The 19,316-nt window shown below is 41.7% G+C and overlaps 1 protein-coding gene across 1 annotated transcript in view; it reads right to left on the bottom strand.

Annotated features, from left to right (window-relative positions):
• The window catches only part of LOC126335702 (Down syndrome cell adhesion molecule-like protein Dscam2), a 1,471,118-nt gene that overhangs the window by 1,125,361 nt on the left and 326,441 nt on the right, over window positions 1-19,316 (bottom strand). Inside the window, exon 3 of the mRNA XM_049999160.1 lies at window positions 2,814-2,876. Within this exon, the coding sequence (XP_049855117.1) occupies window positions 2,814-2,876 (63 nt within the window). The remainder of the gene's footprint in view (window positions 1-2,813; window positions 2,877-19,316) is intronic.

Genomic DNA, 19,316 nt, shown 5'->3' with positions numbered 1-19,316 from the left:
GGCAAATAAAATAGTAACAATTTTGCGCCGTGAGACGGTGCTTTGGTAGTTAAGGTTGTGTGCGGATTGTCTGGTCATTATCATTTTGAGCTAGTTGTGGTTTATAAATTTATCAAGTGAAATTTCACGTCATTTGAGACATTAAATAACAATTGATTTAATACTAACTGCAATTGTCACACAATAACCTTTAACATCTCTTCCTGCATTTTAGTATTTTAGTGAACTGTGTATTAATGCTGGGTTTGTGTGTTCTAGAAGCCGTTATTGGTGTGCTCACGCCCTCCTGCCCGTTGTTGTCACATGATCTCTCGAGCACGGAATTCAGACGCGCGACCGATGTGAACGGCAAACGTCGAGAATGTGCTGACTGTTATGTAAATCTTTCTGGCTCTCGTAACATCATATTGTTGAATGTTTTCCAGGCAGTTAATCACGTATTTATCAGTTCTTGTGTCTGAGTATTTTTTGAAACCTAATGGCTTTTACAGGCTGCTATTTTTCATACTCACAAGGCCTGATAATTCACTTAATTTTCCAGATCCGCAGTTACGTTAAATTTATAGTTGTGTAAGGTAATTTTTTATTAATTTAAGGGCCCGTAAGGCTGTTTTCCTTTTAAATTTTTTTCAGTTATTCTAATTGCTTTTATACAACTGAATATTTCCTCCACAATTGGTGGTATTGATTTATGGATTCAAAAGCGGTGGGTGTAGCATCCCGACTTATGCGGAAAATTTCATTCGTAAACCTCTTCCCCATAGCGTTGTTAGTGTTTTCCGTCGAGGCATTCGCTACGTATTGGATAGTGTGCTTCCATTGTTTCTACGAACAGTGGGTTCGTTGGAGAGGATTCCCAGATCTCCCATGCATAAAAGCAATACCTTTTGTTGATAGCTGTCGTATATCTCCTGAAACAACATGGAGGCGTAAATTGCATGAGGCCACGGCAGTGCGAGGTACATACACTACAGGCCACCAAGAAGAAATGCAGATGATAAAGGGTTATTCATTGGAAAAAGGAATTATACTAGAACTGACATGTGATTACATTTTCACGCAATTTGGGTGCATGGATCCTGAGAAATCCGTGCCCACAACAACCACCTCTGCCCGTAATAGCGGCCTTGACAAGCCTGGGCATTGAGTCAAACAGAGCTTGGATGGTGTGTACAGGTACAGCTGCCCATGCAGCTTCAACACAATAACCACAGTTCAACAAGAGTTGTGACTGGCGTATTGTGACGAGCCAGTTGCTCGGCCACCATTGACCAGACGTTGTAGGTTTTCGCAGGGATCGCATGAAGGGTAGAGCCACGGGTCGTAAAACATATGAAATGTAACGTCCACTGTTCAAAGTGCCGCAAATGCGAACAAGTCGCGACCGAAACGTGTAACCAATGGCACCCCATGCCAACACGCCGGGCGATACGCCAGTATGGCGATGAAGAATACACGCTTCCAATGTGCGTTCACCGTGATATCGCCAAACACGGATGGGACCATAATGATACTGTAAACAGAACATGCATTCTTCCGAAAAAATGACGTTTTGGCGTTCGAGCACCCTGGTTAGTCGTTGAATACACCGTCGTAGGCACTCCTGTCTGTGATGCAGCGTCAAGGAAAACCGCAGCCCTGGTCTCCTAGCTGACAGTCCGTGGTGCTGCAAATGTCGTCGAACTGTTCGTTCAGATGGTTGCTGTCTTGGAAACGTCCCCATATGTTGACTCAGGGATCGAGACGTGGCCTAACAGTGCGTTACAGCCATGCCGATAAGATGCCTGTCATCTCGACTGCTAGTGATACGAGGCCGTTGAGATCCAGCACGGCGTTCCGTATTACCCTCCTGAACCCACCGACTCCATATTCAGCTAACAGTCATTGGATCTTCAACAACGCGAGCAGCAATGTCGCGATACGATAAAACACAATCGTGATAGGCTACAATCCGACCTTTATCAAAGTCGGAAACGTGATGGTACGCATTTCCCCTCCTTAAACAAGGCATCACAACAAAGTTTCACCAGGCAACGCCGGTAAACTGCTGTTTCTGTATGAGAAATCGGTTGGAAACTTTCCTCATGTCAGCACGTTGTAGGTGTCGCCACCGGTGCTAACCTTGTGTGAAAGCTCTGAAAAGCTAATCATTTGCATATCACAGCATCTCGTACCTGTTGGTTAAATTTCACGTCTGTAGAACGTCATCTTCGTGGTGTAGCAATTTTAATGTCCAGAAGTTTATATGAAACTCTTACGAGAACCCTGCTCTGAGAGTTTCTCGTCGTGGCTGGAAGTAAGTTCTGAGCGCTTCCACAATTATCTTTGCCATGATGGCAGGACGATATAGATTCGCTGTTCACATGAAGGTCTAGATATTTAATATAAACTGTAAATATCTAATCCCCCAGACCCTTTAAACGGAGTTAGATAAGCACCATGAGAGTAATTAATGTAATTATAGCCAAACTGTACTTGACAGATCGCTCTTGCTTAGACCATTGAAAATAAGATCCAAAGTTCTAACAAAAGTACATGCACTTAAAGTATTATTATTATTATTTTAAGGAAAGAGTCGCAGTTAACCGAGAAAATCGTCAGTACTATTAACGTAATCCGAAAAATGGAACTACATTGGCTAGCCAAAATTTTACGACAGAGACTGCGCTAAGCAGAAATTTGTGAAGCGCTGACAACATTAGCCGGTATATGGTTTTCATCTCCACTACGGGCTCATGTGCACTATAATACCAGAATTAGGAGAAAACTTCATTAAAAAATCTTCATTACTCGTAAGGACTTTCAGAACTTACCATGGAGCAGCGCTGCCAACGCAAAGAGTAGGGTCCGCATGCTGACAGCCAAATCCGGTACACCTGCAAAAGAAATCCATTATCACGTCATTGCAGTACAAGGCATTCAAAGCAGGAGAAATGACATGAGCAGCTGATACAGTGTAATCAGATCGTGAAGGTGACATCTGTCAGGCCAGCCGGAGTGGCCGTACGGTTCTAAGCGCTACTGGAACCGCGTGGCCGCTACGGTCGCAGGTTCGAATCCTGCCTCGGGCATGGATGTGTGTGATGTCCTTAGGTTAATTAGGTTTAAGTAGTTCTAAGTTCTAGGGGACTGATGACCACAGCAGATAAGTCTGAGCCATTTGAACCATTTTTTCGACATCTGTCACAGAAAGATACAGAAAAGTATAAAATGCTAAAGTAGTGTCTTCACTTATGCCGCACGTATTTCATTTTGCACATAATTTATTAATTATTAAAAAACGTCACAGTCGGATTAAACTATTGTTTACGAGTTCCAGAAGTATTCAGATTCCTTGACCTCCCGTAAGATAGCCTGTGGGCGGGAGTTTTTCATTCAGTTTGCATAAAGGTTTATTAACTGACTGATATTGCTTCGCTTCATAAAGTGAGAAAGCAGCTTGTGGGAGTTCTACTTTTCTCAAGGAATATTTCTTTTGTATTCGTGTCAGGTCCTGAGTCATATTTCTTCCAATTCTTCCATGACAATTTCATATGTTTCAGTATTCCCTTGTATACGTGCAGTTGTTGAAAAGCTTTTTGCGTCAACAATCATAGCGAGGTATTCATGAACAATTGTACTAGCACAGCACAGTTGAGGCAACTGTATGTTTTCTTATCATTAGGAATCAGGACTCAGCAGGTGCAGCACACGGTCACGTATGAAATGAAGGACAGGTATATAGACAACTTCCCAGCAGACTCAAGTGCAGCTTAATCATTCCTTTTTTATGTAATAATAAGTGGACTAAAATGACGTTAGGTGGCTGTAATTCTGGTGAAAGTCATTCAATCTGCTATCCCGTCGGTGCAAAGCATGTCTGTGTCACAATTTATTTATTCAGCCCAAAATTCTCACTAGGACACGTGATTCAGGGACCACTCCTTTAGATACTTTTCCCCCAGAGCAAAATCAGTATTAGGTGACGCCAGGTAACTGAATCCGGAATCTCCGTGTAGAAGCAAGGCATCTCAACACCTAGATTGCTGATGCCGCCAGTACTTTTTACGGAGGATGGGGTGCTGAATCTAATTTGTGTGTCAGAGACTGACAACATAAGATTCACGAAAAAAGAAGAGACTTTAATAAAAAAAAAGGTGCTCCCAATTGTTTGGGTACTCACATTTTTCCAGTCAGTATTTTTGGAGATACGGTCCAATTCATGTAATTAAAAAGGAGTGTTTCATTTCAGCGAAACTTGGCTTTTAAGCTACAAAGGAACTATACTGTAACCTATGTTCTACAATCTATAGTATGGTTAATGGTTGTTTCGAAGTATGCTGTGAAACATCACTCATATACCAAGATTTTCGTGTGAAATTTGTGTTTTGGCGAGAACGTTGTGGTAGCTTGTAGCAGACTGTACCTGATCGTTAAAGTTGTTCGTAATGAGGCAGCTGCCTAGTAGAAACAATGTTCTCGTCCACGCCGTGATGGCTTTAGGGCTGTCAACCAATCATCGTGTCATCTTCTGCCTTATGACGTGGGGATGCGGTACGACAAGCTAGTTGTCATCAAAGGGCTCTCCCGGCACCTTTTCCGACTTTACAGACGATATTTCTCATTCAGTTAGCTGCTCAATTGCCGGCAAGAAGTTGAGGGCACCCAGAACCAGTCCTCCCCTTAGGGAATAATCCTTGGCACCACGGGGTATCGAACTCGGGTCATTCGCAGGGCAGCCATCTGCACTCACCACTCAGCTACAGAGCCAGAATGCTGTCACAGCACATCGGAAACGACGATTTCACAATTTATAACGAAGTTTGTGTCATATGTCAGTAATTGTAAGTTACACAATGTTCTTCCCTTAAAGGTAACGATTTTCAATAAAATAAAATACTATAAAGTGACTTGTACATCGAATTATAAAGCAAGAACTTGTGTCTGTTTTGATAACGCGTAAGCGAAACCATATAGTGTGAAAACAGTTCTAACTGTTGTAAAAAATAATTTCGCTACAAATAGTGTCCACGCTGACTATGCTACAGTAAAGGCAAAGCAGAGTTTGGGGAGAAACACAAAGCTTTCACTCACAGTCGACCAGACCTGAACTTTTACCATGTAGTCTAGCGTGTCGCATGCTAAAGTTTTCAGGGATTAATCGACCCATTTCTGACCTGACTGTTACGTCATTAGCTAACTGGCATTTTGATACGAAGGTTAGCCGCGCGGGATTAGCCGAGCGGTCTGAGGCTGCAGTCATTGACTGTGCGGCTAGTCCCGGTGGAGGTTCGAGTCCTCCCTCGGGCATGGGTGTGTGTGTTTGTCCTTAGGATAATTTAGGTTAAGTAGTGTGTAAGCTTAGGGGCTGATGACCTTAGCAGTTAAGTCCCATAACATTTCACACACATTTGAACATTTGATACGGAGGTCAAACGGGAATGTTTACTGATGGATGACTATGTAGAGAACTCTATGGGGTCCTGAAATTGGTAAACTGTACTTCAACAAAACTACGAAGAACTGTTAATCAGTTATTAGTTCACACGACCAGTTCCGTTTGTGTTAAAACAACATCTTGGGTAGTAACTAGGGTCACATGGATTAGGACGTGGAGACGCCCCCAACGTTTATCTTTTCAGAATCCAAGGGCATGGAGGGAAAGTAGCCTACAAACAATAACCTGCAAAGCAGTGGGGCAGCGAACTCATCAGTGCTCTGCCGGTTATTACTTGTTGACTATTTGCCCTTCACGGGGTTGGATTCTAGGAGCATGAACAGCCAGGGCTTCTGCATGTAATTGTCCATGTGAAACTACTTACTACCTGAAGATACTGTTTTAACGAACTACAACCGGTCGTGTGAATAAATAATCAATTAACAGTTGTTTGAAGTTACATTCTAGTTCACTTTATCATTAATTTCAACGGCTGTGGCTGTCCATTTTATAAACTTGTATGGGTGAAAATCTTGTAAGTAGCTGTATTTGTTGGCTGTTGGAACAAATCCACAGTTAAGATGGAGTACGATGTGAACTAAGAATGCGGCATCTCATCAATCCATACATTATTCAGGAAATCGTCAACATTTTCCTTGTAAACTTAACTCCAACACTAGTAAACGAAGTCTCGCCTTAGACTCTCCCTACATTTGCATCATCCGTTGACTGTCAATAACGAATCCGATTTAGTGCGCTTAACGCACTGTTGGAATCATTTGAAGTCGGAATAATGGCCTCGCGGTCTGTGATGTCACCTTTTCTATCCCTACGTCTTTTTCTTCGTCTGTGTGGCCCAATAGAGTTTTTTTTTCGGCAGTTAATCGAATCGCTTAGTAAACTTCATCACGAATTCATCTTTTGCGCCGATTTCTGCATCTCACAGTAGCATTTACATCCAAGTGCTCAACTATGTTCTGTGGATATTCTATTCTGTTTCCACAACTGTTTTGCCCTGTACGACTCCAAGTAACACCACAGATATTACCCCCATATGTTTCACACACATTGTGTCATCCTGTCCCTCCTACTAGTTAACGTTTCCAGCATATTCTTTTCCTCGACAGTCTCTCGCGTAAATTTCTGATTTGCAGTTTTATCATAACACTTAATTTCAAAATTCGTATCGTAATACCACGTAACAGACTCTTAGATTTTCTTTTATTCATGTTCCATTCGCTTCCATGCGACGCTGTGCTCAATGCCTACATTTGCACACTGTTATTTCTCGAATTAGGACCTCTGTCTATACTAACGTAGTAGAGGCTAGCAAAACACCCTTTATTCTGTTATTCTGCTTCTTACGTCTTCCTTGCTTTGTCCATTATGCAATATTTTGTTTCCTTGGTATCAGAAGTGCTACCATTTGGCTCAGCTTTAATTGAAATAGCCAATCCCATTTCTAATGCTCTTAAATACTATCGTTATTGTTTGTTTAACTCTCAGCATGTATTCTCTGCTCAATAGGCTATTCATTCTAATAATGTATCAAACGGTGCGTCTAGCCTCAGCGCCGTGTTCCGGATACTCACCGTCACAGGCAACGAACCTATTTATGTGAGGTAATGACTGACAGAGAACTCCTTGAGTGTGAGGTAGTAAGTTCAGTTTTTAGTAATGCTCATTTGAAAGTGCAGTGTTGACAGTTATCAAATGAAAAATATTAGTGGCTAATGACGCACCACGTGCAGCATGAGGGCGACAGAAAATGATTGTAATGGAAGTGAAGTGATCAATCTCCTGTGGGATTCATGTATTGCACTTTGCAAAATGGACATCGTGGACACTCAATAAATGTCCAAAACAAACCATTAACATCCACCATGAACGGCGAATGGGAAACGGTGCACCACTGTGATCCCAAAGATTCACACCATCGAGATCGAATTGGGGGTTGCAAACCGAGCAGGACGTTCAAATGACTGTCCACTCTTAAAGAATGCATACAGAATCATAATGGTACAACAAAGTGATGAGAACAAGTAAAATGTGATGGAATGCGGACATGTCCGAAAGAACAGACACCTTATACATATACATATAGTACTATAAAGGCTAAATTTGTCAAGTCGTTGCAGGTGGTATGAATTGGAATGTCCCACACTTTTCAGAAAGGATAGTATGTTCTACAGGAGAATGATTTTTATACGCAGACCAGGAATCAAGAAAACGGAAGTCAGCTGTTGGCCAAAAGCAGTACTGAAATCACATTTGTAGTTCTCTTAAGTCAGTTTTCCCACTCATCCTTCGACGACGAATATATTGCCTACTGCATTCCAAGATCACGCACTCGACAAATAGTAGTAGGGGGCAGTGCAGCTCCAACTTCGCGCAATACAACAAAAAACTTTACAGCCCAGTTCTTATTTAGATTAACAGTCGGCATGATTGTATACCAAAGCATTAAAGCGTTGATGTTAATTGATCTAGATACAACTCTCTTGGTACCTTTAACTTCCAGGGTTCCTTTTATACACATTTACTCTTCTAATCCGGATAAATTCCCTACTGAATGATGGGATAAGTTTGTTTATATCACTTACAAATTTTAGGGTCAATTTCGTCGCAGTTTGCTGTGGATCATAAAGTTATTTAAAATTTTGTTATCTCATGTCTTCCAATGCTGTACCGCTGTTTGAAGTTATACAGCAATCCACACTTTCCCTCGAAATCACAATAATCTACGTCGCACGTAGTTTTATGTGCATTGTAGGTCACGATCTTACACATACTGTAAATTGTGTAGAGCAACATCGAAACGAGCAAAAGACCAGTGTCTGTAGCAAGTGCGCCTTGTCATATCTTGAATATCAGTAGTTTTTGTTACACACTACACGGCCGTAATGTTGCGGATGTATTCATTATTTCTTTATAATTGTTTCTATTTTACTATGCTCCAGATGATCTACCATTTACGCAGTTGTGTTTAATCCTCTACGACCTTTCACTGGAAACGGAATTTGCGGTTCCCTGCGGCAAGGATAACGAACTATACAGGTAGACACCTGTTTCAATATCACTTTCACTTGTCAAGCACGTATCGTCGTCGCTATACTCCTCATGGACATTGTCCGCACAGTCAAGAGTATACGACAGCTCAAATTCCAGTGAATCATTTGCAAAAACTCTAATACTTCATCTGCCACTTCTTTCTCACTCTAAAGAATTCCTTGGGTTCCTTTCTAACGAAATGAGAATTTTGGCAACTTGTTGCAGATATAATGCAGTTCTTGCTTTGTTTATTGTTGACATGGCTCTGCTTTGTATGAACATCACGAGCGCTCCTGCGCTGTTGTGAGTTACTCGTCAAATAAACACTTCAACTAAGCTCGGTAGCTTCATTTTGTGCCCACTATTGGCTGCGTCCAGTCCTGTCCCCTGTTGCCAGTGGTTGACAATATTGTGGTTGCTTGATACACAATATGTGGAGGGCAGAATGCCGTAAACACCACTGACCTTTTGTGACCTCGCATTCTACGGGTTCCTTATGAGTCATCTACATCTGCATTTACCATTACATCTACATGCAAACTCTGCGAATGACATTTAAGTCCCTGGTAGACGGTTCATCGAACCGATCTAGTACAGTGCGCGGAAAGAACGAACACCAATATCTTTCCTTGCGAGCTCTGATTTCCTTTATTTCATCATGGTGATTGTTTACGGCTTTGTTTGTCGGCGTCAACAAAATATTTTCGCATTCGAGGGAGAAAGTTGGTGATCGGAATTTCATGACAAGCTTCCTCAACAACGAAAACCGTCTTTGTTTTAGTGATGACCGTTCCACATCTTGTATCATTCCAATTACACTCTCCCCTATTTTGCGGATAACACAAAACGTGCTGCCCTCATTTGAACTTTTTCGAAATACGTCGTCAATCCTATCTGGTGAGGTTCCCACAACGCGCAGCAGTATTCTAAAACAGGACGGACACGTGTAGTGTAGGCAGTGTCTTTAGTAGATGTGTTACATTTTCTAAGTGTCCTGCCAATAAAACGCAGTCTTTAGCTAGCTTTCCCATAACTTTTTCTATGTGTTCCTTGCTATTTACGTTGCTTGTAATTGTAATTCCTAGGTATTTAGTTGAATTTACGACCTTTAGATTTGACTTGGTTTATCAGTTTATCATGTAACCGAAATTTAACGGATTCCTTTTAGCATTCATGTGAATGTCCTCATACTTTCCCTTATTTAGTGTCACGTGTCAATTTTCGCACATTACAGATATCTTTTCTAAATCGCTTTGCAATCTTCTGATGTCTTTATTAGTCGGTAAACAATAGCGTCATTTGCAAACAACCAAAGACGGCTGCTCAGATTGTCTCCTAGAGCGTTTATATAGATAAGGAACAGCAAAGGGCCTATAACACTATCATCACCTTTCTGACAGGAAATCACAGAACTGACGATATCCAATAAGCGAGCAATTTCACTACAAGCAGTCTTTTTTTTCTAAATCCATGTTGACTGCGTGCCAATAAACTGTTTTCTTCGAGGCAATTCATAATGTTCGAACATAATAAATGTTCCAAAATCCTGCTACATAGCGACGTAAACGATCAGAGGCAGTTCATCCTCCGTAACGGAAGAATGCGGCACCGCTACCTCTCCCACATTCTCAGCCTCTTGACAACAGTAGTGAAATCCCCGTGGCCAGCGAGTCATCATGTGCCATTAGCGCTATGTTATGATACCCACCCTGTGTCGGACGCTGCCGCGAGGACATCGACGTTCCAACGACTCAGTGGACAACACCGCTGTAAGGAGTTCTCAGTGAATTCGAACATGAGCTAGTCATTGGGGGCCCTCTGTGTAAAAAAAATCCATCAGCCATTCTAAAGCTGCCCACGTCGACTGACGGTGACGTGAATGTGAAGTGAAAACACAAAGGAACAATGACAGGTAAACCAAGGTTAGGTAGACCACGTGTACTGTTGGACAGGGACCAACTAGCATTGTGGAGGGTATTTATAAAAAAATCGCAACAAGTCGCTTGTAAGTTCCAGAGAGCTACCAGCAGTCTACCTTGCTTAGTCAGTAGTCCTTTTATTGGTTAAAAAGAAGTGAGTACAATAGATGATCAGCTCCTCACAAGCCGTATATTTCACTAGTTTGTGCAAAGTGACGGTTGACGTGTTCTAAGGGACGAGTCCAATGGACAGTGGATGAATGGAAACTGATTTAGATTGGTGAATCGCCCTATGCTCCTTGGAAATCCATTGGTAGTGTTTGGAATGTCGAATGCCTCGAGAACGCCGTCTGCCTCCATGCTGTAATGCCAGAAGTGAGGTATGGAGGCTGCGGTGTTATCGTATGAGGGCGTTTCACGTGATTAGGTTGTCGTCCACTTCTTGCTCTAAAGAAAATGTTACATGTGAAAGGTATGAAAGCATTTTCTCACTGTGTACTCCATAAAGAAGAGGAACATTTTTGAGATTATTATTGTATCAACATCACAATGCTCCCTGTCATAAAGTAGCACCGGGAACCAGTGGTTTGTGGACAATAACGTTCCTGAAAGATGACTGGCCTGCCCAGAGTCTCGACCTTAACCAAATGTAACAGTTTTGGTATCCGAATGGAACACCTCTGGGATGCATTAGGACATTCACGACAGCGTCTGACTTTCTCTTGAGGAAATAGGGTCTGCCATTTCCCCACAGACATGTACACAACTTAGTGAATGCGTCCCCAGCAGAATTCAACTCATCATAAAGGTGATGGGTGGACACACCCCATATTAATTTTCACTAATTGTTTTGTATGCGGTTATCAGAACTGCAGCACCATTTCATTAGACCATGATAAAGAAATTCAATGCCTATGGCCTATTAGCAATAACATCATCCATTCGACTGAAGTGTCGCTTAATAAATTTGGCAAACAAACTAAAATACGCAGCATTTTTTATAGGATAAAGAAACTAATCATAACGAATGTGTGTGAGGGAATAATTAGAAGAACGAACGAGGATCTACTTTATAAATTCGCCAGGTCCCAAGCCCACAGAGCACTCGGTATTCATGGAACATCTTATTCAGTCAGTCTATCGCCTCTGTTCCCTTACTGATGCCGTAACGCTACAGGGATAAAGGTCTGTCATACCGCAAGGATGGTATCGCAATTTCGCTATGAAACTGCCACACCGGATCACTACAGTAGTTCATAGTGGGCATCATTTTAGGAACTCAATCACAATTCATTAATCTCTCAGTTAACATAGTATATTTTAAGAGTATTTACTCAAATTAAAACACTATGTAGGGAAAAATAAGGCAAACATATTTCTTCTGTTCCACTATGAATGCTGATACAAAAGAGAGACTGTGAACGTGCTGAGGATGGGGGTGAAGTTTACCACTAACGTCTTTCCTCGTGTTATAGTACGGTACTGCAACAGGAATCATGTGCCATGTTAGACGATGTATTGGTACTACGGTCGTAAATGGCCTATATATTATAAAAAATGAGTGGCAATTATCTTATGCTCCCATCAAAAGTATTTTTTGTTTTGGTGTCACGTACAAAACTATTATTCACGTTGGTGTGTAGAATGTATTAGTCTGGTGACATACAATCTTACTTTCGGAAGCTTATCATCCACACAATGCCGAAGACGGCAAAGGTGACAAGTGCGAGAATTATGCACAATCAGCTTAAGAGCTCTTGCATCAAAGTTACTTGTAAAAATAATACACAGACGAATACGAAAGAAAATTGAGAAAGTGTTAAAAAACGATCAGTGTGGCTTTAGGAAAGGTAAAGGCACCATAGAGGCCACAGTGACGTTGCGGTTGATAATGAAAGCAAGACTAAAGAATAATAAAATCACGTTGAGAATATTTGACGAATTGCACCCTTGGTCTTGGGGTAACGTCTTTGATTCATTATCAAAAACGTCTTCGTTGTAGGATTCGAATCCCGCCGCTGCTTAGATTTTGATTAATAATCAGCATTGGTCGCAGGTTCGAATGTTGCCTCGGGCATGGATGTGTGTGATGTCCTTAGGTTAGTTAGGTTTAAGTAGTTCTAACACTAGGGGACTGATGACTTTCAAAGGATTTGTCGACCTGGGAAAGTGTTAGACGATGTAAAAAGGTGCAAGATGTTCGAAATTTTGAGAAATATAGAGGTAAGCTCTAGCTAGAGACGGGTCACACACAGTATGTACAACAGCCAAGAGAGAATAACAAGAGTGGACGGCCAAAAAAGAATTGCTTGTATTAAAAAGTGTGTAAGACAAGGATGTAGTCTTTCGCCCCTACTCTTAAATCTGTACAATGAGGGAGCAATGACTGAAATAAAAGAAAGGAATAGGAGTGGAATTAAAATTCAAGACGTAAAGATAGCAATAATACGATTTGCTGATGACATTCCACCCTGAGTGAAAATGAAGAATAATTATATGAGCAACATAATGGAATGAACAGTCTAATGAGTACAGAGTATGGATTGAGAGTCAATCAAGAGAAAGACGAAGGTAATGAGGAGTAGCAGAAAAGAGAACAGCAAGAAACTTAATATCAGGATCAATTGTCAGGAAGTGGATGAAGTTAAGGAATTCTGCTACCTGGGCAGCAAAATGAGTGACCGCCGAAGCAAGGAGGACATCAAAAACAGACTAGCACTGGAAAAAAGGGCATTCCTGGCAAATAAAAGTCTACAAGTATCAAACATAGACCTTAATATGAGGAAGAAATTTCTGGGAATGTACGTTTGGAACAAAGTATTGTATGGTAGTGAAACATGGACTGTGGGAGAACCGTAACAGCAGAGAATTGAAGCATTTAAGATGTGGTACAACAGACGAATGTTGAAAATTATGTGGACTGATAAGATAGGAATGAGGAGATTCAGCACAGAATCGGATGAAAAGGAATATGTGGCAAACGCTGACTGGGAGAAAGGACAGAATGATAGGATATATGTTAAGACATCAGTGTATGACTTTCATGGAACTAGAGGGGCTGGAGAGGGCAAAAACTGTGGAAGAACTAAGAGATTAGAATACATACAGCAGATAATTTAGGTCGTAGGTTCCAAATGATATTGTGAGATGAAGTGGTTGACACGGGAGAGGTATTCGTGTCGGGCTGAATCAAACCAGTATAAGACTGATGACTGAGAAAAATTATTATGAATGGATGGAAAATTATGATGAATGGATTTGAGCATATGACGTGTCACTGGTTCTTCACTGGATTCTCATGACAGAAAAGTTCACTCGGAAATGTCATCCATTTACTTTATAACTTTATTAACTTGTTAATTTGTTAGATCAACAGCATGTTGTTCAGGACCATAGATATTTTAATCTCTCGAGAAAAGATATAAAAATATTCTTTGTTAAAAAGATAAAAATTACTAAGGAACAAAAATTTTTATTTTGTCTAGTGACAGTCTATTACATTGAATACTGTTGCTGAAAGATTTAACTATTCAATGCAATGTAGTCCTTATTTTTCTTTTTAGCAATGTAAAACACAAAGACGTAAGTATACATTTATTGCTTCCTTGAGGTTAGACTTAAACGTGTGAGATATTTGTACTACAACAATAATAATGGTATTTAATTTTCGTAATGTTAGCAACTATCGTTTTGTGCCAAACTGGAAACAGAGAGAGATAAAATGCTCAAATTTGGTACAGTGACTTATCTCCACAGGGAGAATAAATAAATGCAGTTTCATCCGGATCAGGGTTAGTGACTGATGGCCAAGATGACTTGACATGGAATAACCGAAGTGGAATCCCTTTGACTGCTACAACTTTTAAACTGGCTGACATGGTCCTGGATTCATTACATTAAATTCTTTGTTAAACAACAACGATCCCTGACGGAGACATTCAGGCAAGCATGTGAAAACTCTGCCTAAGTATGTAAGAAATTTTTATAAAAATATGTACAGTAATTTAAACGAAAATAAAATTTGTTGAGCAACAGAAGATGGCTAAGTGGTGCTGAGTGGGGTGCAATGTAGTACTTATAGAAAGTGGTACAGTGAATTGCGAATACTAACGCATAGAAATAGATTGAGTGACTTCCTAATGGTAACACGTCTTCACCGAAGATACTAGTTTATGATGGTTGGAAGTCGTTCTGTATTAACGGCTTAATGACACCGCTTCTCTGTATTCCGCTGGATATAATTTTAAGTTTTGTGCAGAAGTATGTTACGGGCACTATGACGTTTCATGAAAACTTTCCCTTGCCGCTTTTCAGGTCCCTTTTAGAACTAAATGTAGGTTTAAAGAGGAAAGAGGCGAAGAATCACGGTCTTTAGCTTATAATAATTACGATAAAATGAGCTAGAAAAGGATTTACCTTGAACATAACGCTGGATCAAGATACTCATATGCCGGCATATTGCCCCCCCCCCCCTTTCCACATTACTATGCTAGTCCCCTTAGGAACATACTCCTGTGGTCAAACGATCCGCAACGTTTGCAGTCTCCTTAGTTCGCTGCCTACAGTGAGTCTGTAGCGATACCTCCTTGTCACTACTATGAATGCTCTTTTAGTTACTGAGAAGACTGTGGGGTCTTAGCTTAAGTAAGGGTGTGGATTATATTAACAGGAGAAAGAAATTTGTTAGAATATACGGAAGTGAGTGATTGTCTACGAGGGAACAGGAAGAAATACAGGCGAATCGTTTGATATGTGGTGTCACAGGAGAATGATGAAAGTTAAGTGGACTGATAAGAATTGAGGAGGTTCTCTACTAACTCAACAAGTGAGATATGTGCCGCTAGAGTGCCGGCCACGGTGGTCTAGCGGTTCTAGGCGCGCAGTCCGGAACCGCGAGACTGCTACGGTCGCAGGTTCGAATCCTGCGTCGGACATGGATGTGTGTGATGTCCTTAGGTTAGTTAGGTTTAAGTAGGTCTAAGTTCTAGGGGACTGATGACCACAGATGTTAAGTCCCATAGTGCTCAGAGCCATTTTGCCGCTAGAGGGGGTAATATAAAATCAAATGACTCCAAGCAGTATGGGACTTAACATCTGAGGTCATCAGTCCCCTAGACGTAGAACTAGTTAAACCTAACCAACCTAAGGACATCACACACATCCATGCCCGCGGCAGGATTTGAACCTGCGATTGTAGCAAATGGTTCAAATGGCTCTGAGCACTATGGGACTTAACATCTATGGTCATCAGTCCCCTAGAACTTAGAACTACTTAAACCTAACTAACCTAAGGACAGCATGCAACACCCAGCCATCACGAGGCAGAGAAAATCCCTGACCCCGCCGGGAATCGAACCCGGGAACCCGGGCGTGGGAAGCGAAAACGCTACCGCACGACCACGAGATGCGGGCGCGATTGTAGCAGCAGGGCGGTTCCTGACTGAAGCGCTGAGAACCGCTCGGCCACAGTTTCCGGCTGGAGGGGGTGATAGAACTGGGCTGAAGTATGAGTGGTTTTTGCCTCGTGATAAAAAGTTTTGTATCTTATTTAAACAATCTTTACAAATTAATTTGCCTGTATGAACAATAAATTTTAGTAAATTTTAAGGCAATTGCAGTAGCTGGAATGAGAACTAGTTCACCATTATGTAACAAATCACTCTGTTACAGATTCGTATTCGAATCTAACAATCTAGATTAAAACCTTTACAATAGACGAGACATAAGTACCAATGGTATTTCGCTATTAACATCAATAAAAGTGAAACACACTGTAACAACTAACAGATTTATATCTTGCTGAACGGAACAATTTCTGGAACAGAACATATGAGCGCATTTGAATCTGTCTGCGCTAGGAATTTACAGAAGGGAGCAACGAAATAGCACACGTTTAACCAGTGACGGAACGGTTAAATATTTCGTAATAACGTGCTCACAAATATTTCAGTAATTTACATCAGACACGAAAATAATTGTGCAAGAAGCAAGTTAAACTTAAAATTTTAAAATAAAATTCTTGATACCGTTAAAAGGAAATACACAATAATCAGAGAATGAACACCTGCTCTCTCAGGGACATATCAAATGGAACGCCCAAACAAACGCGCAGTGAGGTCAAAACAATTGTTAATACAGCTGTTACGCTAGAAAAAACTTCAACAAAATTCATACGAAGACATGCAGTCAAATAAAAAGTGGGTTTGTGTATTGTGTATAAAACCCGGGACCTAGGAACGACAGAGAGGCTTCGTCCCGGCGTAACCCTCAGTGGATCACAACCACACAACAGGCTACAACAGTCCACCCACCCCACCACCGCCCCACACCGAACCCAGGGTTATTGTGCGGTTAAGCAGCCCTCAGTGGACCCCCTCCCTCTTACCCCCCGGGAACCTCTCATACCAGTGTAAACCCAAATGTTTACGTAGTAGAGTGATTGCGGTGTACGCGCAGTGGCTATGGTGTTTGCGCAGCAAGGCAGATGGAAAACCGCCTTAAAAACCATCCACAGGTTGGCCGGCAAACCGGACCTCGACATCAATCCGCTGGGAGGATTCGTGCCGGTCATCGGCACGTCTTCCCGATTGGGGAGCAACGCGTTAGACCGTGCATTTAGCCGGGCGGTCACAAGTTTGTTGATTACAGGTAACAGGAGTGAAAGCTCAAATGCCAAATGACATCAAACATAAACGATCCACCAAACGACAACTGATAAACTTGGATATTTTATCTCCACAGTTCGACGAATGCTGTTAACATAATGTGTGCTTATCAGGTTGAATTATACTCAATACACACGTCAGCTGACAGCTGACTTATTGTAGCAACATTAGATACCCAACCAGTAGGAAACAGCCGCGGCTTACAACACACTCACACAGGTAAATTCGCTGACTCCTGGCTGTTTGCGGAAAAGACCAGCCATCTAGTCCTGAAGCAAACTGCGCAAAGGCTTGCCGTGTAGTAAGTATTCGGCCAGCTCGCTCCTGCTTATTGCAGCGGCCCCACCACGGCGAGGAGTCAAATTCAGCGACCGTTTCCTCTATTGGTGTCTGAACACCAGAGTCCTCTTCCGTTTCCTCTTCCCTCCTCCCGGTCTCGCGATGGAGCCTATGTCGCCCCCCCCCCCCCCCCCCCCCACGGCCCACACACACGCGCACACACACACGTTACAGGTGGTGATCCTTTTGTGAAAGATGTTCGTACAACTTTCGAAGAATTGATTCTAGCTGCCTTCGTAGTCATGGGATCGCGTCTTCAGAGTCGGGGTGTTTCTCGTCTGTATCGCTTCGATTTGTGTTCACCGAGCTGGTAGTATTTATTATACAACCAAATGTAAGAAGAGAGAGAAAACAATGAACACTTTCAGTTCAGTGTAACTGAAGTGGTGGTTGTGATTCCTGAAAACACATGTTCTCTCAGAGACTTATGGCTATACCAATTTGATTTGGTTCTTTCCGTGTGACTCTGTCCAGATGTCTCTTAGATCCCAATGTGGTTTAGCGTTTTCTGCTGAATTCATAAGCAGTCACTTTTGTTGCCATCGTAGCTTCGCATTAAAAGTTAATCAATTTTCTTCTAATGAGATACGTGTTAAAACTGTTATGGAACATTACCTTTTGAAGTATTTGTTCTCTTTTAACCACTCATGTGTTACATTGCCATCATAATTTTCAAAGTTATTGAGTCGCAGTTTAAAAACTTGTATTGACCACTGCCGAAACCCGAAGTGGCCTTCTGAAATCTTTCGGCATGCAATCTGTTATACATTTCTGTTGTTGTCACGCAGAGGCTATGCGATTTTAGTTTCCATCCTGTTCGTGTTTTAGAGTTCCCAGTCTGAGCAGAATAACGGGACCGAACGATTTATGGGCTAAACTAGGGCTTGTCACCTTCTCTCAGCTGATTATAAACTAAGAGTATTTGATTTCAGCTCTTTGAATTGTGATTTCTCTTAATGCTTTCAGCGATTCCATATAAATTGGTCGTTGCATTAACTTTCCTATTAATTAACGTTATGGAACGTAAATTCTGATGGTATTGATTCTCTCACTATGGGATTTAAAACTCATATGTCTAACATTTTTAAGTTTTCTTTATATATTTAAAAGAATACCTGGATATGTTACTCTGATCATGTGATTCATTGATAACTTTATGGTGGTCCTTATAACGCCTGCTGTGGCAGGAGGCAAAATAATTCTTTGTTAGCTCCCTTAGGAATTCTATTGTTCATTGTTGTCAAAATTGTTTGAATGCCTCTGATGTGAATAAATGTTGTTAAAAAGGTTTCTTCTATTTGGGTGCGCTGCCAGCTCCGTGGTACCTTACACTTCTTTCCTTTCGAGCCTACTTACACAAACGCATACTGCCGTGTCGGAACTCTCGCGTAACAGTTTGGCAAGCCTTCTGGCAGCTCCACCACGCATGCAGCTACTACTGCCCCTTGTCGCATCAGTATCGCATGTACGACAGGACATCGTCAAGAGCGGTGACAAGGAGGCGAACTTGGCGCCTGCAGAGGGCGCTGCCAACAAGAAAACTACTCGCATCCACGCGCCAAGTGACAGGGAAAAAGTTCGAACAGCATTCCGCCGCAGGCAGCTATGTAAACCGACGCCAGGGCAGCACGAGTACATAAACCAGACTGTGGCCGTGTTTTATAATTGTGCCCGTCTACTTACTGTGGTCTTCATCCGCATCGTCAACGCCGTGTTTTTATGTTTTAAATTCCGCAACTTTATGCCATTTTACTGTTATTAACAAAGTCACAGTTTTGTAGCCTTTTTAAAGTTGTTCCTTATCTTACCATTGTTTAACTCTTCTCTTGGCTATAGAGCAGCGTATTAAGCTGCCAACCCACTGCCTCCGGCCCCCAATATGGGGGGGAGGGGGGATCGCAAATCAATAAAGGAAAGGAAAAACAG

Source organism: Schistocerca gregaria, chromosome 2 (assembly GCF_023897955.1).
Source record: "Schistocerca gregaria isolate iqSchGreg1 chromosome 2, iqSchGreg1.2, whole genome shotgun sequence".
Classification (NCBI taxonomy): Eukaryota; Metazoa; Arthropoda; class Insecta; order Orthoptera; family Acrididae; genus Schistocerca; species Schistocerca gregaria.
This window is presented reverse-complemented; position numbering and strand designations above follow the sequence as displayed.